Genomic DNA, 27,882 nt, shown 5'->3' on the forward strand with positions numbered 1-27,882 from the left:
CACCTAGAGAGCTAGATGCAAGCAACTTTGATGTAGGTTTTGCTTTAGGGCATAGATTGTTGTGAAGGATGCATGGGAAACACGAAAATGACACATAAGACGTAGTTTCTCAAGATTGGACATTTCCTTTTGTGGAAAAAAAAATGAAAAAGGACAGAAAAGAATTATCATATAATAAGGAGAATGCATGCATCCATTAACTATATTCTAGCTACAAACAAATGAGATAAATCCCACTTTTTCTAGGGTAAAACTATATCCAAGCACCTAGGTTCAGCCCTTGAGACAACATATGGGATTCTAAGCATATTTATATAGAAGAAAATATAATGTCACCCGAGTAAAAATCTAGAATTTTTGGCGTCACAAAAAATATTTTAGAGTAAATATGTCATAATGAACAAAATCTGGGATTTTTTTTATGATTTTTTTTCCTCTTGTTTTAAACAAACGACCGATAATTTGACAACAACCACAATCTCCTTTCTTATCGATGTGAAGGAAGGGTGACAATTTGGGCCTAGACCAAGAAGGCCAGCTGTCCGGCCCATAAAAGCTTGACCCAGTAGCATATGCTTTATGAGAGTGCTGATCGCTGTGACTTGTTTTTGACACAAATAGTTTAGGGTAAATATGTTATAATAGGCAAAATTTGAGATTTTTAGTAGGCTTTCCCCTTTTCTTTTAGTTTTAGACAAACAAACCAATAATTTGACAACAACCACCATGTCCTTTCTCATCAACATGAAGAAAGGGTGACTATTTGGGCCGAGAACAGGAAGGTCGGCTTCAGTCCGGCCCATAAAAGCTCGGCCCACTAGAATCTGCCCCGGCGCACCGAAGCCCGATGATCCCCGGCGTCGTCTTCTCGAACAAAAGGCCGCTCCGGCGACGGCGGCCGCTAGCGGCGGTCAGCACTCTTAAGGTTGGACCCGGCGGGAGCCCCCCTGTTTCGGGAGAGCAAACTCGCAGGAGACAATGGAGGTGGTGGCGTCGCCGACACCGGCGGAGACGTACGAGCTCGGGTTCATCGGAGCCGGCAAGATGGCGGAGTCCATCGCGAGGGGGTGGTCAAGTCCGGCGTCTTGCCGGCATCCAGGATTCGCGCCGCCGCTCACACCAACCCGAGCCGAGGCGCCGCATTCGAATCCCTCGGCGTCCCAGTCCTCTCCGAATGTCAAGCTGTTGCGTATCCCTTCTCTCTCTCTCTCTCTCTCTCTCTCTCTCTCTCTCTCTCATGGGAAGCTGTAAAGGAATGTGAAATAATCGGATCTTCGGACCGCCTGGGGAGAATGCAGTCGATGTAATTAGCGTCAAGTTTCAGTTTTTATGGAATAGGCGTGAAAAAGGTGCGAGCTTTGCCTTTGCCATGACGTATATTTGCTGCCCCGCGCTCTGCCTCGGTGTGTTACGATTACAGGGTTCTAGTTTCGTTATTGGAACGACATTGATATTCAATGCTGAACAGCTCAAAATCTTTATTATGAGAATTCGATGTCCTAGCTCTGCCTCTGGGTTTTTGCATTTGCTCACGGCGAAAAAATTCAGGCTGTTGCTTCATCCTTTAGTTGCCGGCATTGGTTTGTGTAAGTTAATTGGGTGGAAAATGACAATTTGCGTGTCTTGTCTGCTCGAGCAACTTCTTGAGCAAATCCAATGTCTTGCCCGGGTCTTTCGGACAGCGAAATCTCTTCTTATATTTTATGTTAAATTCTTCTCCATAGAAAGAGAGCAAGCAAGTTGGTTTAGCAGTTGTACAGCTTGCGGTTCAGTAGACCTACTACTATTATTTTTCTTCTTGTTTGTGGATGTGAGAAATGAGTGGATGAACGACTGCTAGTTGTTCTACCTCCTGGGGTTTCTTGACGATTTTAATCTTGAGTCGCTTGTTCCCCTTATCATAAAGAAACTCAAATTTTATGAAAGCAGGTAGTTGAAGATGGTGATGTGGTCATCTTCTCAGTGAAACCCCAAGTTGGTATATAACACTTAAACTTGTACTTTGTTGCTCAGTTTGCCACTTTGCTTGTCTTTCATTTTCCCAAATTTCAATAATGGGATGAAAGCATGTGTTTGGTCAATACGACTTTAAGCCACCAGTGTTCTTCAGCTTTGAGGTGGTAGCAGCAGAACATTTCACAACATGCTAGTTCATCTCAGTTATCATCAGATTTTGGATGAATTGGCCTTAACTTTTCTTTATCATAAATTTTGTGGTGATGATTGCATGCTTTTCTACAACACATTCTCACCATAGGGACAATATAATTCTGTCGATGACCGTCAATGGTCCATAGAAGTTAAAAATTACAATATTTTTCTGTATTTTTACTAAGTGATGATAAAATCTGGAGGAGGATGTTTCAATAGATATTTGATTTCAAAGGCAGTATGGATTTTGGTTCTAGAGGTCGTGCATCTTCCTCATTGCTGAAAATGTTACTTCTAGTATAAATTATTTGGAATATTTTTTAATTAACTTTTGTTGTTCTTTCTCTAGTTAAAGGTGTTGTCTCTCAGTTGAGGCCACTACTATCAAAGAAGCAGCTTTTGGTCTCAGTATTTGCCAGAGTAAAATTGAAGGATTTGTTGGTATTTGTCCCCACTGTCCTTTTTATTGGCATCAAGTTTTTGGTTCTTGTCTCAAGTTTCATGGTATGGGAATATCTTATACAATGCCATTGAGGATTAGAGGCTCTTTCAATTCACATCATTGAATCCCTGAAGACTGCATCTCTGCCGTCCTTATTTCCTCCTCTACCATTTTTTTGATCCTATAATATATATGACTTTCTTGGTTTGACTAGAAGAAATTGGAATGATGTTTCTACAATTTGTTATCTTCATTCAATATGTCGTCTAGGGGTCAATTTCTCATTTGAGCAATCTATTAAATGTCCTGTGGAGCCATTTTTGTGAATTTAGGGGGTGCAACATGAACCATGGATTAACATTATCTTTTATTGGTAATCATGACTTAGATTTAACAACACTTAGGAATACCTCAATAATGGGATGGGATTTTCAGTGTAAAATTCTGTGTGGCTTTTTAAGTAGAGTATAAAAATGATGCTAGGTAAAGAAACAAAACGTTCAGGTGTGTTATGTTACTGTATAGTAGTTTTCCAGACGGACAGTTTATAGTTGTGATAGTAAACTTTTTCTAATGAAACTTTGATTCTTTGAAGAATCCTTATCTATGGACCCTTTTCTATTAATTATCATTTCAAATTGAATACCATAATTGGGGTGTTCGCTGTTGGTTCCCATTTCATCTAATTTTATGAATTATCTGTTTTTGAACTGCCTAGAGTGAGTATGCTTTCCTTTTTCCTAGGATTGGGCTGGCCATGATTGATTTATCCATGTGATGCCGAATACTCCTGCTGCTGCTGGTGAGGCTGCATCTGGTTATGTATATACTAGTTGTTTGCTGGTCTTCCTTGTATGCAAGGAAAGCCAATGCTGTTTTGGCCTTTAATCATCTCACGTAGAAATTGACTTTTGTAACCATACAAGTCTTTCTGGATGATAAATAATTTCTGTTCATGGATTGTGTTGCTTCATCAGAAAAACGAAATTGCTTTAACATTGGAATTGTTGATTTTCTTCCATAATCTTCTTATTTAGTTGAAGACTTGGTCATGTCCATTAGCTGCAGGGAGTTAAATGAAGCATCAAACCTTCTTAATTTGATGTTTTTAGTTGTTAAGTTCCACAAGCTGGATTCAGAATATTGAGTTCTTTTCCTGAGTATTTGCAATCAATTGTAATGATGAAAAGTGAAGGGCTTCCTTTAGTAACTTTGCTTGGCTAAGTTACATTCAAATTACCATAGTTTCATAATATGAAAATGTGCAAAATAGAAATTTCTCTTTGGATGTTGAGGTTTCAAGTGTTGTGAGAATTATTTGTGATGCTATCTTCTTATTAATCATCAGGAAAGAAGAAAATCTAGTCAGCAGGTTTCCGTGATACTTGCAGAGTAGATATAATCCATGGCACTGTCATGATGTGGTCAGGATGGATTACTCCTGTTATCTGTTCTACTGATACTATGGCAGTATAGTTAATGCAAGTGGAGTTCTGCCCTTTCATTGTATCACTTTATTTTAAACTGGAGGTTGCCCTGATAACATGTGGAATTACAATTACTTATTTTGTAAGATAAATTTCCAAAGTGATCTGTCAGATTCAACCATGTTATTGTCTAATTTCGTAAGATAGAATTACAATGAGATTCTCTAATGTCCTTTATGTTGAATAGTTATGAGTCGGGGAGGAGCAGTGAAAGAAGAGGATGCAGAACTCATTGCTATTTTAATCGGATCTATAGGCAAGATGTGGAAAGCTGATGAAAAATATTTCAATGCAATTACTGGCCTGAGGTATTTGCAATAGCTTTTAAAGCATCAGTTCCCTTGTACTTCCGTGAAGGTTTTGTATACAAGTGTGGTGAGATTTCAGTTTGACTTAGAGTTTTCCATTTTCTGTGTATATGCAATGGCAGTGGCCCAGCATGTGTATATCTTTCTAGCAATAGAACCTCTGGCTGATGGAGGAGTTGCTGCAGGTCTTCCAAGAGATCTTGCGTTAGGTCTAGCTTCTCAAACGGTAGGTTATCATGCATAAAATCACATTACCGTTTTGCTAATGAGAGATTGTGACACTTCCAGAGTTGTAGTCAGATGCTCCGATGCAGCCTGTGCTTAGGCTATGAGGAAGTCCTTGAGAAATCCTCACTTGACTTTCTTTTGAGATGGAGTCATCATCCTAATAGATTTTTTTTTGTTATATGCCATGAAATTGAGGATTTACTAATAGAGTTGCTTTCTCATAGGCTTGTGCCTTTTTCCCTGGCAGGATGACTTTTTTGTGTTGCATGATATGATTACATATTTAATCTTCTTTGCTTTCTTTAAATAACATTTATGAAGGGAACCAATTAGAAGAACTTATGTTTTTGAGTTACATGCATAGAGTGCTCTGGCTACTCCAATGATTATAGTTCGAGAAAGTTTGGGTCTAAATCCACACCAAGAATAGCTTAGTACACAGTCTCTTGAACTTGATTTACCAAAAGGCCCACAAGAAAGAGATTTTCCTTTTCAAACACAGGTATCTATCTTCCATTCCAGTTCCTCTCTCTCTCCACTCTCGCTCACTTAAGCTTAAATTCATTTGCAAGTAGTATTCAGTCTAAAAGTGCCACTGCCTCTTTTATTTTCATATATTTCTCACTTGTCATCTTCCATTGATAGCTTAAATGAACACCCTCGACAGAGATGGATGTTCTAGTGAGCTAAAAAACAAGAAAAATGAGAAGATGGATGTCACTTTTTGGAATGCAAAGTTTGTGGAATACTACATAATATAGGTCATCCAATAATGAATTTGGACAAACACAGTGGACATCTAATAGTGAAGTACGGGTGGTGCACTTAGGGTTTTGAAACATAGTTCTACTTCCCATTTTCATTTTGGTAATTTGATTCATATTGCACAACTGTCCATTACATTCTACTGACCTCTACTTACTCTCTCTTCAGCCTTCGTCACTCTTGGCTCTTAACGTATTCTATAGAAAATTCCTAACCTTACCATTTACTCATTTTATTTCCGCAAAACCCATATGCAAAGGGTTTCTGCATCATATGTCTAGATAATTGATCTACCTCTAGCAACTGGAGCTCAGCCAATGATGGTTGGCAACTATCTAATCAATTTTTACTCAGTTCATGGATGCGCTTGTGATTGCCATTGGTAGAAATTCGGTGTGGTGATGGGCTTGTTTAGATTCAAGGATATTTTGGTTCATTCAACAAAAAGGTTGTGTTTTTAGCTATTTTTGGATGTTGAAATGGCCCCATCCTTACAAAAGCCATAACGCAGATAGGTTATCATGTCTGTTCTTTATGCCTTTGCCTCTATACTTATCTAGAGTTCAGTAGCAGTTTGTACACTGTGGCAGGAGAGTTGATTGAATTCACATTAATACTGGATTATGGACCGCACTAGTTTTATTCCTAACTTAACAACTTTTGCTTGGTTAATACCTTAATCATTTTAACAGGTATGCACAATTTCAACTTCAGAAACCTAGCATGGAGAGACTGCTTTGGTTCCTGTATGAATGTCTGCTTGGATTATCAGTGGCTTGCACTGGCTTTCATTCATTTTGAAGGTTGAATGTTTTGCTGGTACATTTTCAGGTGTCGGGTGCAGCATCTATGGCCTCTAAAATGGGCAAGCATCCCGGTCAGCTCAAGGAAGATGTTGCATCACCCGGGGGTACTACAATTGCTGGTATTCATGAACTGGAAAAGGGTGGATTTCGGGGGATTTTGATGAATGCAGTCATTGTTGCTGCTAAGCGTGGCAGTGAACTTCCCCCCTTCCTAATTCTGACTTCAACTTTTCAGTCCACATCGTATTCATCATTTTAGAGAAAATAGCTCGAAAGGGTGAGCTTGGTTGTTCCTCTGATTTTGACTTGAATAGCAGTTTTACCTTAGGCTGGGCTGCTCTAAGGGTTCATTTTTCAGCTGTTAAAATCTATTTAGTCGCATTGCAATCCTTCTGCTTGGTTTTTGTCTACAAGAAAGGGCGATTACACTTTTTGGTGCAGCTTGAGGTTCAACTTGCCTCTAGTCTTTAAGTTCCCTTTCTTTCAAGTTCTGTACCATCAAGAACTTGCGAGATCCAACGACCTAATCTTGCGATCATATCTTTTTGCAAGTCGGCAGGGATTTTCTTCTTTCGGAACGACGGGGTCCCTGGAGCTCATTTTCTTTCGATTAGGCTGAGCAGATTGATTGTGGATGAATTATACTTGCCCCACCCCAACTCTCCAAGCATAGGGGAAACGACACGACCTTCCTCCTATTCAAATGATGCGGCCAACTCACGCATAATCAACATAAACCTGTTCTCAAAATATATAGATACATATAAATACTGCAAGCGGGTTAAAAAGGACTGGACTATATAGTCTCCCGAAAAGGACATTCATCTCATCAGCTAAGCATGAAACTCAAAAGATTAAACTGTACTGCATATCTCCAATGAATCACAGAACTAGACTCGAAAAGTACATCCCATTCCCAATAATATCAAATTACCTCAAAAGTCAAACTGGAAATATTCGCCCACCGAAATCTTCTTATCCTACTTGCTGGTACATGTAGAACTTGGAAAAAAAAAAAAAAAATTGGAAAATAATTGAAATGAACGGCATGAGTAAGCCATGGCTCAATGAGTAAAAATCTTTTCTAAATAGATTCAGCATCTGCTATGATTTGTATAAACATTTCAAACAAAGAACACCGACCTGTGAACCATGATATCATGTATATTAAAGACCGGAGATTTTTTCATATGGTTTCGCATAAGTTCATATAATCAGGAACGTCCAAAAATCCCTGATTTTAAAACAATATTAGTGTTCAATGTCAAACTATGGCCATCTTAACACCTCATAACAAGGCACATCAACATTTTCCCTGACATAGATCTTCACCAATATCAGCTAGTGGCTTCATCCAAACAAGATGTCCTTGGGACCAATGTACGTACTCACAACCCCTTAATGGTTCAGATCATAGTGATAAGAGGATCAAACCATCACCATATCCTCCGCCGAATCATAAAACCACATCAGAATGAATTTCAACCAAACTGACAAATCAATACAAGGAGCCCTTCACAAGCCCTTACATCAAGTAGATGGTCGGAACTAGAATATATTTTGCATAGCATTTTTTTCGAACCATTTCGCAAATAATTTTGACAAGTGATTTACTATGCAATTTCATGTAATCAAATAGGTAGTAAATGCTTAATCCATCTTTATGCAACAAATAATTTTGACAAGTTCCATTTTTCCTTTTTAATAAGCAACTTGAGATGTGATGATTTTTTCATAACTTACAACCTGTTTAATTCCTATCATTTTCATGACGTGGGTTTCCGGATAATAAAAACCACAAGCACTATTCACATGTGATACTAAATTGAAATAAAGATATTTTGATTGGAAAACTCCGAATTCTTATTTGGTAAAAAAAAAACAAAAATAATTCTGATTTGCGTTCGTAAACTTGCTCGAATAGACGTATGCTTGCTGTCTACTATATAGTTAAAAGTTCACTTGTCGAATTTTAATCGGTTTATTTAAGCTCTACCCAAGTCTCTGACCCAAAAGAAGAAGAAGCTGTACCCAAGTTTTTTTCAAGGAGGTCCAGAGTCATTGGAAATCAAACTTGATGTACTTCAAATTGCGCCTCTGACCCAAAAGACGACCGGAGATAGGCAAAAACGGACGCCCAAGACAGAGATGGAAATTATTTCAACGGTATGCAATAAACTTCAAAATGTCGTCTTGATCACGCTGTGACACAAATCGACTTCTTTAAAAACCTAGAGGTCCACAACATCTTTAAAGTTTCTTTACAACTTGATTTTACAGCGCAAATACATCTCGTGTCTACCTAGCAACTCAGAATTCAAAATAATTGTAAATTGCAACTTTAGCAAGAAATTCCCTCTGATTAAAGGAACGATGTTCAAATAGTCTGTTGCTTGCATGAACTGAATCCTTTCCTTTCTATCTTACGGTTTTTCCTCTTCCTTTCTTGTTCTCATTCCGTTTTTTTTGCACTCTTCTATTTTATTTGACGCTAGCTGCTGCAAAAATGAGAAATGGGCTGAGTTGTAGCTTCGGCGGCACTAAAATGGGTTTGGATAATTGCTCTGGAACTTATTTCTTTTTGGCCTTCTTTTTTCAATATCTCTCAGCCGGAACAATTGTAATCTCTTGACCACAGAAATCGCTAGCCACTGATGGGATTAGGTGCTGCAATGCACTTACAGAAGATTATCAAGGTCATTAACTAGGTGTACATGTTTCTGATTGGTCGTGTTTTGACTGAAGGGATGACATGACGTGAGCAAGGATGACAAAGCTTCATTGATTTCCAGCATCTGAAGCATACTACTAGTACTTTTATGCATGCTGTGTACATGCCAATCCATGAGAAAATGATATTTTCTTTGCAGAAACATGTAAAGTGAAAAAAAAGTAATGTGAGTGCACCGTTTTCTATTGAATCTTTAAGTTCATGCAGTTAGTAAATTCTCTATGGGGGTTCTTGATGCTCTTTGGCATTAGAAACGAAACTTCATGCTTAAAAAGATCCCTGTTGGTGCTAGCAAGCGAATTGCCTTTGAGATCACGGATAACCTTAATGTGAATATTTTGTAGCTAATACCTTCTTTGGCCACATGTGATAAGATTCTCAAAGAATATCATCTGAACCTGATGCCAATGGTCGATGAAGAGGAGTAAAAGCAGAAGAATAATAGCAACATACCAGACAGGGACAGCAGGGCCGGCAGTAACATGGAACAAGCTGGCTGAATTGTCGGGGAACCACAAAAACAAGTCATCTAAGAACAGTCAGAAGAAATAGAATAATAGCAGGGAGAGGAGTGATGGTGAATGGTGATTCAATTGCTTTTCACCCGTCTTGTGATTGGACATTTTGCTCATTGATGCAGATGATGCATGTCTTCATTCTAGGAGGGTGATTCCGTCTCCCCCCCTTTCGTCTTCGGGCCCTTCCTTTTCCTGGTGTGTGGCAAGTTGTCTGTCGGGTACCTTAAACAAAAATAATAATAAGAAAAGGAGGTAAAATGCTCAAGCTTTCGAAAGCGCCTTAACTTTTGCTACTCCGATGAATCCATCCTTCGATCGAGGCTATCAAGAACAGGGTGGGAAGATACCAGGGGAGGTGGGTTCTGTTGTGCTTCTGATTTGGGCATTTGGGAAAAAGAGAGCAGGAACAAAGTAACTAGTGCCTTTCCCTGCCCTTTGTGTTTGCTAAAATGCAGCTAAAAATTTGATGTTTTTCTTGCTTGTATATATAGTCGCAATATATATATGTCTACTGGATCTGTATCGTTTCAAAAGGGACACGGGGATGCTCTTTTGAAGACCCATTTAAAAAGAGCAAGAGTCGGCGTGGAAAACGGAATCAGTCTATAAAAAAAAGAAGAGATTATTAGAACCAAGAGCACATTTTTGGAAGACTTGGGTTCTCCAATTGTCTATAGCATTCGCAGAGGAATAAACTGGGAGCTCAATCTATTCCAAGTTTGAGATTTACTTTATGTGACTTCTTCACTAGTAGGCCAAACCCAAAAAGAATGGCTCGTGGAAGCTCTGAGGAGTGAGAAGAATGGTACTTTTCGGGGAATTGTTGACATGTAGAGAACGCGGGATTTGATAGATAATTACGTTCGCCATCGGATGCTCCTAATCCACTTCTTTAAACACCCAATTGACTCATGACATGACATCTAGCATATTAGCTTTACTACGTTTTCTTGACATGCCCTATCTTACTTTTATCCATATTGGAAGTGGATCTGCTAACACTTTCTAGAAACGTGAAATGCAAGAGAGAATTCAAAGAAGAAGAGAGCAAATTTTTATGTGGGAAAAACTATTTCAAATTCAAAAAGTGAAAAGTCACGGTGTCGCACTAAGACAAATGGGTGCAAAGACAAGGGAAGACTATGAGAGACTATTATTGTTTTGATGATTAGCCTTTAAGTGGGAGATTGATGGAGCCGTGGAATATGATAGAGCAAAACACTGTCGTTAATGATGTACATGTAATTTCCACTATAACTATGTATGCCACAGACTCCAATCATATATTGAAGGGATCTCTTATAATTGTAACTAGAAACTTCATCATTATAACAAAGAGATCGCTGTGTATGGCGCCGTACTTTTTCCCTTTCTATTTGGAAAGGGTCTTCCATGTAAAATTTCGTTTGTCCTCTTCTTTGATATCTTTACTTTTACGTTTCATGTTCTTAACACGACCTAATGGGAAAGTCCCTGTTGTAACTTTGTTGCACGCTTTGTCCGTAAAACGTTGGTACTTCAGCATATATTGATGCAAGTACATGATATGACAAAAGGAAAAAATGACATTTGCCTTCCTCACACACATTTATTGAACTTCTACACTCATTTTTGGCCTAATACTCTTATAAATTTCAACTTTAGTTCTTGTCCCAATTTACTTTTGGACTTTGCTAGTATAATAATTTTTGGAGTATTGTGAGAATAACAGTCTATTATGAGATATAAATTATTGAAGAAGTGGGTCTCACAATAATTTATAATTATTTGCGATTTGATTTTTTGTAATTTACAATTGACTATTATTTTCACGGTACACTGAAAACTGTCATACAATCATTTTTCTTTACTTTGTATCTCATAAGAAATTTCAAACTTTAAGTCATGTCCAATTCTATCTTAAACGTTTTTTTCTTATAAAAAATCCCAAACTTTGGTACAATCCCAATTTTACCTTAAACTTTTATTTTGTATTATAAAAAATCTTAACTTTAGGTCCAATATCAATTCTACTGTGAATTTTTTTTGTCTCATAAAAAAAATCGTAGTTTTAGGTCTAGTTTCAATTTCATTCCAATTTTTTTTCGTCTCACAAAATGCCACCAACTTATACTTGAGTCTCAAATCCGTTTTCCATTAATCCTCTATCAAAATCGCCCATCGTGATTTGTACTTGTCAATCTATTATGGTTGGGCATGTTCCATCCCTCGCTGTCAAAGAGCTCGTGCCGAAGATGCTTGAACAACTTGTGCTTAGGAATTTTACATCTCTCGATTATCAACGAGAAATTTTAGATGGAGTGTTAAGATCAGATTCATAACTCAAGTAAAAATTTGTGATTTTTTATAGGACTGTAAAAATTTTAGGATAAAATTCAAATCGTATGATGAAATTAAAATGACCTAAAGTTAGGGTTTCTCATAGGAAAAAAATTAGGATAAAATTGGGATGGGGCCTAAAGTTGAGGATTTTTTTATAAAATGATAAAAAAAAAAAAAAAGTCTATATAGATTTGGAATTGGATCTAAAGTTTGAAGTTTTTTATGAGACAAAAAGTAAAATTGGGATAAAGGTTAAGTTTAGAGATTTTTAAGGGTAATAGACCCTTATTCTTTGGGAGTAAGACAAATTATACACGTATGAAACCTACGTCGTGTATTGCTCAAGTGAACATACTTACAAGTCTCAACTTACTAAATAGTCAATCAACGATGTAAGATTTCCATTATCATTTACATATAAAAAAATTATATTATTATATCACATTCACAAAAGTGAAAATAATATCTTTCAACTTGCAATTAGATACCAAAAAAAGTAATAAAATTTAGGGTTACCACGAAAAATCTCAAACATGTGCACATGTGATAAATTTACCAAAAATTAATTTTTTTGACCACAAAAAAACTTTACGGAAAATCTCAAACAAGTGCACATTTGACAAGTTTATCAAAAATTAATTTTTTGACAACAAAAAACTCCAAACCGGTACACTTATGACAATTACCTTCTGTTATTTTCCGTTAAATTTTACCATCAAATTATTGAGTTAGATGACACGTGGTAGTTTATGGGTGTATCAATTTGGGATTTTGCCCTTCATTTATCACAAATATATCAGTTTGTGCTATTAATTTAATTTAATGGAAACTAATGAAAGATAAATTTGTCACAAACCTACCAGTTTGAGATTCTTGGTAGTTAAAAAATCAGTTTGAAGTAAATTTGTCACATGCATACTAGTTTTGGGTTTTAGATGGTCACAAAATTAGTTTGAGTGAATTTGATAATGATATACCGGTTTAGGATTTTTCCATGGTATGAACCCTAAAATTTAACAATCAGATGAGAGATTTGTAATATTCTAAACATTTTCTGATTTGTAATATTGTTGATGTAAAACCATGGTAATATCATTCCCAGCTTCATTATGATGGCGTCAAATTCTTGCATCCCCAACTAAGACCATAGAAAACCCGATAAGAATATTTTGTAGCTGATGCCATCTTCGGCCACACGTGATAAGATTCTGAAAGGATATCATCCGAACCCGATGCCGATGGCGGATGAAGAGGAGCAAAAGCAGAAGAATATGTTCCTTATTCGGCTTGATTTCCATCTAATCTCTTTCGCTATTTGCTTTAGTTTCTGTCTTCCTCTCAAGAATCACTCCAATCACGATAGTCCATGACCTGTTTGTCGCCTACCTCTTTCTTGCCTGTTGTTTACCAGTTTTCGTTTGCTGAAACGTGCATGAAACACTCGGATTCGGAAAGCAAAAGGATTAATATAAATCAGATACAGATGGCAAATCAAGAGTGACCAGCTCGCGTCGAGGGAAAATATGGTATTGAGGTACTTCATCTGTAGAAGAATTACATCATACCGACCATAGCGAACTTTTACACTCTGTTATGCACGCGCGCGCGCTCTAAGTTGAAGATTGATGAATTCTCCAGCAAAGCTATCGCTCACACTCACTAGTTGCAGCATTCCTCACAGAGCCAGCAGCAGCATAGAGCAAACAGGCTGATATTGTCAAGAACCACAAAAACAAGTTATCAGAGAGCGGTCTGAAAACTTAGAATAATAGCAGAGAGATGAGCGACGGTGAATGGTGATGCAGTTGCTTTCGAACTCTCTGGAGATTGGACTTTTTTGCTTATTGATGCACATTTGATTCATATCCTCAGTCGAAGCTTAAAAAGAAGGCGATTTTCATTGGCATACCATCCTTCTATGAAGCCCCTCTCTCGAGAGTCTCCTTTCATCTTCGTGCGGCTGCAGCACAATAACTTGCTTTTCCTGGTGTGTGGCAGGTTGTCTGTCGGGTAACCTTAAACAAGGGAAAAAAAAGGAGATAGAAAGCTTGAACTTTCAAATACGCCTTAACATTTGTTACTCCGATAAATCAATCCTTCGATCAAGGTTAACAAGAACAGGGTGGGAAAATACCGGGAGGAGGTGGGTTCTGGTGTGCTCCTGATTTGGGCATTTGGGAAGAAGAGATAGCAGGAACAAAGAAACTACTGCCTTTCACTGCCCTTTTTGTTTGCTTAATTAAGCTTAAAGTGTGATGTTTTGCTTGCTTGTATGATATACACTCGCACTACACCCATGTCTACAAATTTATATCGTTTCAAAAGGTGCACAGCGATGCTCTTCGAAGGCCGATTAATGTGAACGCTTCGAGTTTTGTGGGCACCACTTAGAATTGCGCACCTCGTTTGATGCTTCGTTGTGCCAATAGAAAGAGCAAACGCATCGCCTTTCGGCAATGCACAGAATCAGTCCATCTAATGGTTGTCGTGAAAAGAGAATGACCTGGAGACATGAATGCATCCAAAAGCATATTTTAGGAAGAATCCTCCAACAGTCAAAAAGCATTTGATAGAGGAATATAGTGAGAGCTCGATCTGCTCCAAGTTTGACATTAACTTCATGTAAATTCCTCACTTGTAGATCACACAAAACTAATGGCAAAAGTCAAAAAGGCACGGCTTGTGGAAGTTCTGAGAAGTGAGCAATGGTAATTTATGTCCACTGGAAAAGCTTAACTTGCACGGAATCGACAAATAATTAAGTTTGCTATCGGGCAGTCCTAATTCACTTCTTAACCTACCCAATTAAATCATAATGTCATTTAGCACATTAACTTTAGTATGTCTTCTCGACACACCGATATTACTCTTCCACCACCGACTATTGAATCGATTAGAGTTTAACATAGCAGAAATGCCGTTTCACTATTTCACTTTCTAAAGGCTATGCGGACAAGTTTGAGTATTCAGTCGTTCATAAAACAACTACAATATTTCCGCCAAAAAGGATGACCAAAGGACAGGTTGCTATGTATCTTTTCATCTTGTTTGATTTTTTTTTTTTTGCATGACTTATAGTTTCAATGGTCATATATCAAAATGCAGGCATTTTCTTGATCATTAATCTAGGTGAACCATGATGATATTATTTCTAGACTTTATCATGATCACGCCAAATGTTTTCACATATCCTCAAGAACAAATGATTATATGTAGCATTTGGAAAGGTGTTTTTCAGTCAAAAATTTTCATATACTTTTCAGGAATAACCGAATCAGGACATACAACCTCGGCACCGTGTAATTTCGATCCATGAACCACGACTAACAGAGCCTGCAAGTTTACCCAAATATCTTTTTGGAGCACAAAGCCAATGCCAATATTTTTTAGTGGTGCCCCCAAAGATATTGCATAGGTGCTATTGTTTGAATCAAGGCCTAGGTCTAAAAATAAAGAAAAGAAAAGAAATTAAGCACAAACCTTAATCAAGAACAACAAATACGCTCTTCTCTTGAGTAACCTCTGGAGTTCAAATTATTTTAATTCTTTATTTGCTCTTTTGATGTTATCATTTATCCTAAACTTGTAAACCATCTAGAAACGATTTCGTCATGTTTCCTGAGCATATTAGGATTCTCCTGCGCATATAAGCTGTCTTTTTGCATATCGAAACACATAATATGTCGAAATTTTTAATCATATCAAGATCTGAGCTTTCAAGCTATAAAAAGTTTGTAGTGGGTGGATAGATTTTTACATTTTACATTTTACTTAATCTAAATTTTGCGATAGATGCTTTTGACTTTTTCTTAACACTCGAAATTATCATGATATACTAACATTGCGTGCATTCGCATCTAATTTTTTCATAGTTTTTGTCGAATTTGGTTTTATTAAAAATTTTGGCTGGATAAACAATTTGCTTATTATTTTTTATAAGACTTAACCGAACGCTATGACAAAATCATACATATAAGCGCCATCCAAAGCATTTTGCTTTCTAAGTCTCAATCGTATTTATATTTGCACAAGCAGTGAACATTTGCAAAGTGCTTGTTACCATGAACAAGTTATTGTCTAGATTTCTTACAGATGTTAGGAACATGCGTTGTAATACCTGCAAATTTGAACTATATAGGACGTTATGAACATGGTCAAGTTATTATCTAGATTCGTGATATTGTATATAGGATCTTTATCACTTCGTTCAGCTATAAACAAATCCTTTTTCACTATCTTTTTTGACTATTTAATTGACTTTTAAACAAGCAAATGATGTTGCATTGGGTTCTTCAATTTTTTCTCCAGATTCTTGTTAGCTTCTTCACATAATCTAAATTTTCTTTGTGTGTGCATGTGAGACTTGTATCAACTTCTCAGACATTAATAAAGTAGTGAAGATTTGGCACATGAAGAGAATTGTTTGGTTCTCAGAGATTTAGGGACATGAACTAAATATTTCATTAAAATATGTAAAAAAACCCTAATAAAGTATAGATACCCGATCAAGTCTAGTCAGTCGTTCCTTTTGAAAGGAAATTGCACACAGCAACGGTGATGAAGTTCACATCTCTAGGTTCATATAGTAATAGTGACTACCAGTCATGAAAATTAGGAAGTAAAAGTCACTAGAGCTTTGGAGATTATTCAACTATCTCCTTATATTCAGCATTATTTATTTGAAGATAAATCGCTTTCCCAAGAATTGCCTCCTGAATAGGAAAGTCGCCATTGCATCTTCGAATTACACATTAGGATCTTGTTGAAGAGAACGCCAAGACACATAATATAAGAACTAAGCAACTCTAGAATTCTGTGTTTTCCGACTGTGTACATTTGGACATTAGTCTTGACATCCTTTTTTTTGTTAATGACAGAAGCTCTTAACAGCAAACATAGCGCCTAGAGAGCTAAATGCATGCAACTTTGATATAGGTTTTGCTTTAGGGCATGGAGTTTTGTGAAGGACGCATGGGAAACACGAAAATGCGACAAAAGATGTAGTTTCTCAAGAATGAGCATATACTTTTCTGGAAAAAATGAAAAAGGACAGAAAATAATTATCATATAATAAGGAGAATGCATGCATCCATTCTATAGTTTAGCTAGAAAACAAATGAGATAAATCCCACTTTTTCTAGGGTAAAATTATATCCAAGCACCTAAGGTTCAGCCCCTAAGACTATATAGGATTAAAAGGAGGGAATCCTCATATTTATAGAAGTAAATTTAATGTCAGGACACAAACATTGGCTTTCAGCATTCTTTCATTCAAATAAGTCAGTACATGACGTACTATGCTATTTAAGCATACCCAATAAATCTTTATCATATGATTTTATAAATCAATCTCCCATATTTATCTTTATATCGATGATATTATTCTAGATATTGTCCTGTGGCGTGGGGTCACGATCAATTTGTCAATGGCCACATGATTTCTCCTAACATTTACTTAAAAAATAATATCAATGGCCAATCAGCATTTCCCATAAAGCCCAGCGGGAGGCAAGAAAAGAAACGAGAATAGAGAAAGAGACAGCTCATTTACCTGATTATATTATAAAAGTCACCCATGTCCAAACAAGTCCAAATATGTCCATCATATTATAAAAATTAAGGGCAGACCCACCAATTTAAAAAAATAGAAGAAGAAATGTTCAAGTCTCTTAAATGGGACTTTTGTTGCTTATTATGCATCTCCACTTAAAAAATTCTTTTGTGTATATAATTGGTAGGTGAGGGGACAAGAAAATATAAAGGTCAAAATAGATATATAGGATATAATAAATATAATATATGTACCAATTATATGTAAACATTGAAAGTGATATATTCAGTAAAAACAAAAGATCTAGTTGACAGGCCTGGGATTGAAAAGATTGACCTGCGTCTCCTCCATCACTGCCAAAAGAGAGTAGCCAAAATACTCAGATTCCTCTTGTCTCAAACCGTGAGAGATCTCACACCATCTCCAACCAAAAAGAAGAACTAAACTTCATCATGTGATGATGATTGAAAGATCTATGCAAGCAAACATAACACAAGGCCGAAAAGAAGAACCACCCTAAAGAGACGGAGATCAAGAAATGGAGGGGAACAAGAGAAGAGAATTTACTTGACTCCTATCATATGTGTAGATAGTTGAGCTTGAGCTTGAGCCTGAGAGCCTAGCTAGAAGTCGTGCGAGTGACGATACAAACCTTGAGAACCGTACAAATTCATGGTTTCCCTCTGGTTATTTCGGCTACTTTGATCATCTTCATCCATTCTAGACCCCATTTGTGTACCGAGATTTAGGTACACTCTTGAATCAAGGTTGATGTTGCCCATGTTGTTGCCACTACTGCCGCTACTATGATCATCACCGCACATCGGTGGGTAGATAGTCGTGGTACTAGAAGAAGCGTTTGTGTTCGCGTTGGCATTCCCAGCTTCTTCTCGCGAGATCACGAGGGCTGCCGATTGGACAAGCTCCAGACATAGCCTAAGCTTGTTTGGCTCGATGTGGGCTAAACCCGGGACTGCCCCTTTGAAGAGGAAATCAGAGGTTAGGGTTCGGAGCACGTCAAGAGGTGTGATGCCATCAGCTGTGCGGACCGTGGGATCTGCGTGGTGGTCGAGTAGGACTGCCACCATGTCCGGGGAGACCATCTCAGCAGAAAGGTGGAGTGGGGTCTTGCCACTGGGCCCTGCTGGGTGGTTAACGTCCGCCGCCCCAAGCTCAAGCAATGCCTTGACGACCTCCCGGCTACAATTTTCAACTGCATAATGAAGTGCTAGTGCTGCGTCTAGATTTAGGCCCTCGCCCATGACCATGAGTTTCACGAGCTCAACGTCAGAAGAGTCGAGGGCTCTTCTCATCCGCCGGATCTTTTGCTCCTCGAGCTCAGCGGCCGTGCTCAGGTCGTGGGGATGGTGGTGGTGCGGCATTATGGATCGCCTAGCCATCGACGACTTCAGCCTGAGCTCTTCAATCTTAGCCACAACGTCAATCGGGAGATGTTTGGCCAAGACTTCGGGTGGAAGGCCAGATTTCGCGACGAGGTGGGAGCAAGTAGTCCAAAGTTGATGCATCTCCTGCTTTCTTGAGGCAATTAGTACTTTCATCACATCTTCTATTGAGGCCTTCTCCACCATGCTTGCTAATTGCTTCTGCCAAATGACAAGCCATAATCAAAAAGAAAATTGGTCATTGAAATGTGACTTTGCATTGCATCATTGTAGTAAATTTAAACTTTTTTGAAGTGCAAATTGATAGGAATATGCTTTCACAAATATGGTGCTTAGAACAAGTCTTTCGGTGGCAATTGTCCTTTCTTTTTTTACCCTCATGAGCAAAACCTCTAAATGAGGAAAGTGAATGTCGGGAAAAATTTGGGAAGTTTTGTGAAGTGGAAGACAAGACTGATCATCACCATAGCTAAATGTAGAAAGCTCTTGAGAGTTACCACTAAAAGGTAGATCTAACCATTTCAAGAAACCCCAAGTTGTGCATGAAATCAACTCCATTACATCTCTCTAGTTTTTAGGTTTACAGTTGAATCAAATTGGTCAAGGAAGGTCTTGAACTGCTAGAGTAACAAAGTCAAATCATGAACAAAAGAGAAAGTGAATTGAGTTTGAGAAATCAGTGAGAGTAGAGTAGAAAGAATATCTGCAAGGAGATGCGCCCTGATATTCTGATATTCTGATATTTTGAGGGGAAAATAATAGAATTTTATCAGCCTAAATTTGTTTTTTAACACACCTAGCGTCACCCACTCCATGATGGATCCATAATTTATTTGAGTCATCTACGAAGAAAAGACTAATAGTAATGGCACTCAATAAACAATTCCACCTCCAAAATCCCAAAAAAAAAAGAAGAAAAATCCCATCCCAACCATCCGAAACCCCAAATCAAGCAATGTTCCCAGTAAGCAAAAGCAAAAGAAATCCCATGAACACTATAGAGATGTTAGTTCTGGGAGTATAAAACATATCGGAACCTGAGTGAGCAGTGCAAGCTGCTCGACACCGAAGGATCGCGCGGCGGCGAGGGTGTCGAGGGCGAGATCGACAGCGGAGGTGCAATGCGTGTGCCAGCACCCTCTGTTGCCGCAATTAGGCCTCGGCTCGTGCTTCTGTGGCACGATCGAGACCTGCCCGCTGTACAGGAACTGCAGCACCAGCAAGAAGACCTCGTACCCGACCGAGTTCACCGGGATCACCCCCGGCGGAGGCGGCGGCCTCGACGGGTGGTGGGCCGCCCCCTGAGGGTTGCCACGGGGGCAGCCTGCGGCGTCGAGGAGGCCGGAAGGCGGGTCGGGGCCGCAGAAGAACTTGCGGAAGAAGAGGCTGCGGGCGGCAAGGATGCAGCGGTGGGCGTGGACGAGGCGGCCCTCGACGGTGAAGGTGACATCGCTGAAGGCCTCACCGTTGATGAGGAGGTTGAGGTAGTCTAAGGAAAGAGATCTCAGGGAGTCTTCTGGGGTCATTATTGGGAGAAATGAAAAAAGAAGGGTCTGTGCTCATGAACAGTTGGGTAGTGGGGGGGTGGAAGAGAGAGAGAGATCAAAGGGGGTGTGGGGGTGGTGGTAGTGGTGATGGCGGTGGAGTTGGAGTTGGAGTTGGATGATGAGGAGAGAGAGAGAGAGAGGGAGAGGAGCTGAGCTTTGTTGTGGTTGAGGGTGAAGTGTGATATGGTGAGGAGGAAGATGGTGATGAGGTACTGTTAATTTTGCCTGGGTGGGGAGATTCTCACCTCTCTCCCCTCCTGTGAAAGTGGTGATGGTGATGGGTGAGGTTTGTTCTGGGGAGAGAGAGAGAGAGAGAGAGAGAGAGAGGGAGGGAGGGAGAGATGTGGCTCCTCTGGGCGTCCGGAGCTATTTAAAACAGGAAATCCTGTGGAAACAAGGCATAATATATACATGTCCCTCCCCCAACTTGGCTGCCAAGGGGGGTGTAACTTTCCGCCTGATTGAGCTCCGTTCAAAATTCGCCAAATAACAATCTTAACTATCAGACATATCCCTTTGCTGTCCTTAGTGCCCAAGTCAATCTTTGGTCGCCTCAGATTCTCAACCTTATATCCCACCTCCAATCTGTAATTGGAAAAGAAAAATGCTGGAAGGGGTGGGTGGTGGGGAGTGGAGGGACAGTGGTCGACGTTGGTGGTGGGTAACAGGATCGTAAACATAATATGATAGCGAATATCTAATCACATCAGGTCTAGCTAGCCCTTGTCTATGGTTGGATGAGAAATATCGGCCCTTATTAGTTTTGTAATTTTCTTAAAAAGTTTATCTTATATAATAATTCTTTTAAATGTGAGATTCACTGGATATTACGAATTTTCAAACAGTACCGAAAGAAATATCATGTTGGCTTTACGATTCATTTGATATTATCTCGCCAGAAGAATTAAGCTAAATAAATCGCCGGGAGGGTAACATTACACCGGATACAAAGTGGTCATGAGTCTTGACGTACTTGGCTCTGGTGGGGAGGGTGTGAGCCGCTGTTGTTTTGCCCATGAAAACTACCCCCGCTTTCTCATCGCTTTATAAAGGAGGGAAAAACAAATATCGCACTGATGGACAACACTACACATCAACCAAACACTGTCTCATGTCTTATGAATTCCGGCCCTCAGATTGGACTTTTGACTTGTCTTTTCACCATCAACACCCACTTTCTCTCTCTCTCTCTCTCTCTCTCTCTCTCTTCTCTCATCATGCTCATGCACGACAGGCTTTATGACTGGAATTGGAAATCGAATTGACTCAACTACAACAGGGGAGTGAAGCTTTCCGGACCTGAACAAGCCTCTTCTTTAACTTGGTTTCCTAAGAGAGTCGAAACTCTATGCAAAGCATTTAAAAGCAAAGAGAGAAAACTTGGTCGATTTTCCAAATTTGAGGAAGACGTTGCATTTATTGGGGTGGATAAACATGAAGTACATCAATAGGGGTGTTAGCATTCATTTTCCGATCTTGTAAAACCGGACAAAAGAAAAGTGGTATAAGCATATTCGATGACTAGAGAAGGCCATGGTGCGTCTTGATCTTGAAGGTCTAGATTGAGTCAATTACTTAAGATTCTATCTACGTTGAGTCCTATAAAATATCTTCTTTGGATCCATAGATGTTACTTGTGAGGTAGTTAATTGTTAGGGAGTAAAATCCTTTAGGACTCATTTGACTAGCTGGAATGAAAATTTGGAATGAAAGTAAAGGAATTTGAATGAATAGAAGGCAATTAGAATGGCGAATAAATTTGGATTAACATGTTAGTATGCTATCCCTCACTTCTACTTTATGTTCTCTCTCTCCTCTCTGTTGGTCGTCACTCTCTTTCCATTACACAACATCACCTTAGCCATTAAAGACTTGATATTGAGGTTGCCAACGTTATGGCGGCCTCAATTTGAGGTCGAGTTGGCCAAGGTGTAGACATCTAAAGTCTTGATGAAATGGTTAGGGGTCATCAATTGATTATAAGGTGAGTAGATTTCAAGCCAAGAAGCTAGACCTACCCTGTTAGAGTTGATTGGTAGTTTTTAGAATCATGAACCAAATAGGTTGCAGGGGTCAACTGGGGAATTAGAGAAAAAAACTTTTAAGTAATTTAATTATCATTTAAGGAAAACATACAATATGCACAATATGTGGCATAGTGGCTAAGTCAATAATGGAATTTTCTAACCTTCCCAGATTCAAAACCGATCTCAAAATAGGAGAGAAAGAAAAACTAAATACAAGGAACTGAACTGATCAAGACCGGATCCCCAATTTTTACCTAGGCACCTACTTAGTTCAGCTTGGAATTGATCAAATAAGGTCAGTTCAATTTGGTTCTTGAGTTGAGCCAACGTGACCTAATGGTGGTGCGGTGGTGGTCCTGTGACAACGTGAGTGCACTTCAACTATAGATGGTTGGTAGTGAAGAGAGAGAGAGAGAGAAGCGGCAAAACAATGCCGATGCCGGTTCTGGTGTGAGCAACGGCGGTTGTAGGCGGTGGGTGGGTGGTGGCATCCAGCGCTAGGTGAAGTGGCTGATTCTATAGGGGTGAAGTGCTGTTGACTCTTTTGTGAAGGAGGGTATTCTGGTCCTTCAATTTTAGGATTTAAGATTTGAGACTCGTAAGTTTTAATAAGCTGAGATTGCAAATCGATATCAAAGTAAAACTTGTAAAGGGTTTTTAAAAATTGTCCTTGTTAAATTTTTTATTCCTTTTGGGTCGCCTTGCTAATATAGGATTCCGCGTCCATCATTGTAAAGCAGGATTGGCTCAAGCAGGTGTAAGACTGCAATGGCGCATGTCTTTACCATTCGCAAACCTTGGAGTAGCAAAGCGCAGGAGAGGCACATGAAAAGCCACTTTTCCCACGATCGATGCCAGAATCCAGATAAAATTCTTGTAGAGGTAGTAAATAGACAATTCCTTACGTGAGACATGCCCGCAGTGGTAAGGATGAACAAACCCAGGTAAGTAGATCTAGATCTGGTTTCACGTGTTACAAGAGGGAAAAAAAATGATTTTGTTGCTGCAGGAAGCACCACTCAGGCCAGCTATCAGCAAGATATCCTCCGCTCAAATAGATTAGCGCGCTCTTGCGTTCAGACGATATTCAAACACGTCTGGTAAGTTTGAGGTCACGGGGGACTAACCTATCCGCATAACAGCATGAATATTTGATGGCATATGATTCGAGATGACTCTGATGTCCAGTAGTATATAACTCTGTTCCAATTTGCTTGCGCAATCTGGTCACGGTTCACTCGCATGCCCACGCAGTCTTAAAATGTGCTATGATAATTTGAGGTGGTGTGAGACAATTTGTCAATGCAATAGCCTAGACCACACGTTGTTTAGCAATGAAATAATCGCCAAACTAAACCTATCCTTGTGATCAATTGAGCAACAAGATAACTTAACCCTTTAGCAACAAGGTTCGAGATTTTTTGGTTTGAAATTTCGTGCCTAGGATTGTGAACTACTGTTAGCAATGGAACATGATCACATCACTAAAAGTGGCTTTATCCGAAGAATTTTTTCTTTACCTCTATCCATACAATAACTTTTGTGGAAGACTTCTACATACCATTCAAATTGTCTTATATCTTTCATCTTAATCTTGCATCGTCCATTAACCGTGAAGGCATGTTTCGATTTACGACAAAATTGGCTTGTCATTGACGCGACGCAACCTTATCAAGAGTCAGCAATGAAATTTAGACCTCTGGCTATGAAAGTAAGCCCATGTCATGACCCGCATAACCAATCAAACGTTGTTTTGCGTGCATGATATTATGTCCAAGGGACACATAATAGTCTTACACAAACTATTCAAATGACAAAATATCCAAGTTGACCCTTTGGGAGAGAATTTCCTTAGTGGACGCGATGTTTCATCATTTGTAGGTCCCTTCCAGTGCCGCCCGGATTAACTCCAGCAAAGGTCGAGATGGAGATACATGGAGTATGTCAATGGGGAAAGTGGATGAGAATCGAAATCATAGGCCTTTTGTGGGGGGTGCGTTGGGGTCAAACAACACGAAATCACTCAAATTCTTTTCCTCCTTTAGTCGCTTCGATGGAGATGGTGGTGTGTAGTTGGTGATGTCGTGGCTGGAATCACACCAAAAAAAAATTTTGGACATGTATTTCCCACAAAGGAAGGCTCTCGGGTTGCAATGCCTTGAGGACTAGAAGGTCGGCCACGAGCATTTTGACTTTGGTGATGCGATGGACTCAAAAGGCGACACGAGCATTAGCGAAGGAGAGCGACTTTTGCCATATGTACTGTGCCACCATTGCGTGCCGTATATGCCCATTTGGGTCTTGAGGTACTTGATTAGCTTTTGACTCGAGATGTGTGGCAAATGTTATATGTGCACACACAGGAAAATTCCGATTTTTGTCGTGTTAAAGTTTGCTAGTTATATTGATCGATGTGAAACTGCGATCTTCAGTTCAATACTCGATTTACAAGCAAATCATCCGAACGTGCTAAGTGCTGGAATTTGACTCATTGCGATTACCCATCAATATCAACATTTGGGTGGTTGTGTGCAAGTGCTGGATTTTTTTTTTTAATTTTATTTTATTTGGGATGTTCTTTGGGATCGTTGATTGCACCTCGAGTTGTTAGTAACTAAGCGACATTAGATATTAGTGTATGATGAAAATTTATTATTTGCATGTTATTTTAGGCTAATTTCAGGACAATATTAATTAGGTCAAAGACTTTGCATCGCATTTAATTTTCATGAAAGTCATTCATTACATGGTTATGTTATAGACATTCATTAAATTCTAGATTTGCATATTGCAGGATGTTTAATTAATACGCATGTTTGGATTACTTAGTCACTCTGCACTTAGAAAATTTCACTTGAGTAGTTGCCTATCTAACAAAATTCATATTTCCATATGTAGGTGTGTTCCTAGTTGCATGTTTCGAAATATATTGCATATTTTTGCATATTAGGGCATGATTTCGCATCCTGTTTTAGAAACTTCTGGGAAAATTATAATTTTTCATTAATAAGTCTTAGACCAAAAGTTGATTCTATTTATACTTGGGAAATTTAAACCGAAAGTGGAGTCTATTAGTACTTGGGAAAATTTACACCCAAAGTTGAGTCCATTGTTTATCATATGTCAAGCCAAAGTATTCTTAAACAAATTACTCGCCTATAATGAGCTACTAAACATGAGAATAGATTTTAACATAATGCAAACTTAAATGAAATCCAATCCTAAGTCTAATATGCAAAAATGGCGTTTTTACGATTCTTACTAAATCTTTCCTAGTATATGCTAAATAGAGAATAGAATAAATCTATCTATAATCTTTCCTAACTTATGCTAAATAAAGAAAAGAATAAATCTATCTATATGATCTAAATATGCATGTGAATCTAACTCTCTCTTTTTTTTTAAATGCACCACTACAAATATTTTTTATGATTTTTTTATATTAATCCAACCTAAGGCGAATAGTATTATTTATCAATCTTATTCCTATAACATGCGATTTAGGGGAAATTTCAAACAAGGGTTTGAAGTGGGGCCGTTTTCGCAAAAGAGTATTCAAGAAGGTCCAAAGTAGAATTTGTCCTAGATAAATATTTTGAAGTTGCCAATTTAGTCTTAAATAAGGTCCCAAGCTTATCAATTGACCATATCTTTGCAACCAACAAGCCCATACATCTCACTTGCATGACATTTTTTGTGAGATGCACGTGAGACACTTAGGAAACCCAAAACTTATAGGGAGGAGCACCCCAACGAGGCATACCCAAGGTCCAACCTATTTGACAAGCCATACACGTGCCGGGCCCATCACCCCTTTGTAGTCCGACGGGACACTAGGTGGTACACGGCCGCTGCCGCGAAGAGCGTCGTGTAGTGCACCGATTAGGGAGGGATCACGAACGAGGCCGACATGAAGATGGCTAGGTAGTTGATGAGCTATATCCATTTCTTTCTCGGGAAGGCATGGGTCGCAAGCCACCCCGCCAAGGGCGCAGCCACCTCCACCAAAGAAGTGGTAGATGCATTAAGATGAATGGTTCTTCTCTATAGCATTCCTCTTGTTGATCATGTCTAAAATGTCGAGTCAAGGACCAATTGCCTATGAAGCTGATGGAATTGTTGTGGAACAGACAGCAAGGGCCTTAAAACGGTAAGCAATGGAGAATTATGAACCTGAAAAACTTGTACGTGATTACGCATTGCTAGGATATGTTTTTCGTCCCAGCTCTATTTTTCTTTCTTTTTCTTCGCAAGGTTGCATCCTTCATGAGTGAAAAGAGGGCAATAGAAAAATATGACAGCAAGCTGGAAGTTGCGTATAAATCTCCTGCAGTTACGGACTTGCTGGGTGGTATGGATCCAAATTGATCATGGAGAAAGGGTATGATGGCGTGCACGTCATCAATGTCATAATGGCCCTTGTGGCTATTGGAAGGTAAACGCATCTTCTTCTTCTCTCCCCTTTTTGATCCATTTAAAAATTTACAGAAGAAATGCTCATCTTTCTTGAGGTGGAAATTTCAAATTAGAATATGAAGAGGGACCTTTTTGCTTAAAAGAAGGTATAGAGTAGATATTGTTTCTTATAAGATCTTGAGGTGACCCACTTAATTTCAAAGAAGGTCTCAAGCTCACTGGCTGGCAAAATCTTTACTAGGACGAGCGAGATGCATAAAAGATGCACATGATATGCACATGAGATGCCTGAGCATAAAGATATGGTTGGCCAATGAGTTCGAGATCTCATTTGAGACTAAATTGGTAACTTCATGACTTTATTTGAGACAAGTTTCACCTTGGACATTCTTTTAAGAAAACTACTAATCTTTTGACCCTTCTTTGAAATTCTCCCTACAATTTTTAAAAATAAACATGAAAATATGGAAATTAAGTAATAATGCAATCTTCATGGATTAATTGTGCACTAAAACACTTATTCATGGACAATTCTATTATTACTAAAAATGCTATGATCATTATTTGCTAATGCAAAATCCTATCTTAGTATGAAAGATAAGTGATGTCTTAGATGTGTCCAACTATGAAATTGTTAACCCAATTAGATATGCAAATATGAACTTTTGTATATATGCAAATACTCGAGATAAAATTTCGAGTGAAAATCAACTAAATGATCTAAACATATGACTTTATTAACATAATCCTGATGTGCAAATCTATAATACAACCAATATTTATAGCATAACATGCCATGGATGAATTTTGTGGCAATTAAAAGTGATACTAAGTATATGGCCAAATTACTAATAATGCTGGGAAATTAGCCTAAGTATTCATCATTGTCTCTTTGTAGCGATCAATTTGAGGTGCAATCAATGATTAAAGCTCATATTTGCTAAGGTTCAATTAGGATACAAAATTGAGCATTTAAATCAACAATTAGGGATTGTTTCTTTGAAAGAAAATAGCTTTAGGGAAATTTTGGATAGCATGGAAAACGTTACAAGTTTAGGTTGGGGAAAACCACTTCCCCTTTTAGAAAGAAACTACTTTTCCTAAACAATCAAACGTATGAAAGTTAATCATTTTCAGATTTCCATGAAAACTATCTTCTTTTATCATGAAGTTTTCGATG

At 38.6% G+C, this 27,882-nt stretch overlaps 2 protein-coding genes across 9 annotated transcripts; one reads left to right on the forward strand and one right to left on the reverse strand.

Moving 5' to 3' along the window:
- The first annotated feature begins 804 nt into the window (after positions 1-804).
- LOC104427439 (pyrroline-5-carboxylate reductase) lies at positions 805-6,627 on the forward strand. 6 transcript variants are annotated; one of them, XR_005548293.1, is made up of 7 exons: positions 808-1,349; positions 1,930-1,978; positions 2,501-2,592; positions 3,338-3,395; positions 4,268-4,388; positions 4,511-4,614; positions 6,213-6,627. XR_005548293.1 is itself a non-coding variant. In XM_039306405.1 (3 exons), the coding sequence occupies exons 1-3, from the start codon at positions 3,371-3,373 to the stop codon at positions 6,346-6,348; spliced, it is 282 nt and encodes a 93-aa protein (XP_039162339.1). In that variant the 5' UTR covers positions 2,600-3,370; the 3' UTR covers positions 6,349-6,627. The 6 variants fall into 6 exon arrangements, 1 of the variants encoding a protein (XP_039162339.1); XR_005548294.1 differs by lacking the exon at positions 1,930-1,978; XR_005548292.1 differs by having other exon boundaries at positions 810-1,978.
- A 6,577-nt stretch (positions 6,628-13,204) lies between these two features.
- LOC104425356 (BTB/POZ domain and ankyrin repeat-containing protein NOOT2) lies at positions 13,205-20,617 on the reverse strand. 3 transcript variants are annotated; one of them, XR_005546678.1, is made up of 5 exons: positions 19,750-20,617; positions 17,877-18,913; positions 13,893-14,261; positions 13,668-13,773; positions 13,205-13,466 (listed from the first exon to the last, which is right to left on the reverse strand). XR_005546678.1 is itself a non-coding variant. In XM_018865571.2 (2 exons), the coding sequence occupies exons 1-2, from the start codon at positions 20,236-20,238 to the stop codon at positions 17,933-17,935; spliced, it is 1,470 nt and encodes a 489-aa protein (XP_018721116.2). In that variant the 5' UTR covers positions 20,239-20,616; the 3' UTR covers positions 17,632-17,932. The 3 variants fall into 3 exon arrangements, 1 of the variants encoding a protein (XP_018721116.2); XR_005546679.1 differs by lacking the exons at positions 13,205-13,466; positions 13,668-13,773; positions 13,893-14,261 and adding an exon at positions 17,574-17,662; XM_018865571.2 differs by lacking the exons at positions 13,205-13,466; positions 13,668-13,773; positions 13,893-14,261 and having other exon boundaries at positions 17,632-18,913; positions 19,750-20,616.
- Positions 20,618-27,882: the final 7,265 nt, after the last annotated feature.

Source organism: Eucalyptus grandis, chromosome 1 (assembly GCF_016545825.1).
Source record: "Eucalyptus grandis isolate ANBG69807.140 chromosome 1, ASM1654582v1, whole genome shotgun sequence".
Taxonomy (NCBI): Eukaryota; Viridiplantae; Streptophyta; class Magnoliopsida; order Myrtales; family Myrtaceae; genus Eucalyptus; species Eucalyptus grandis.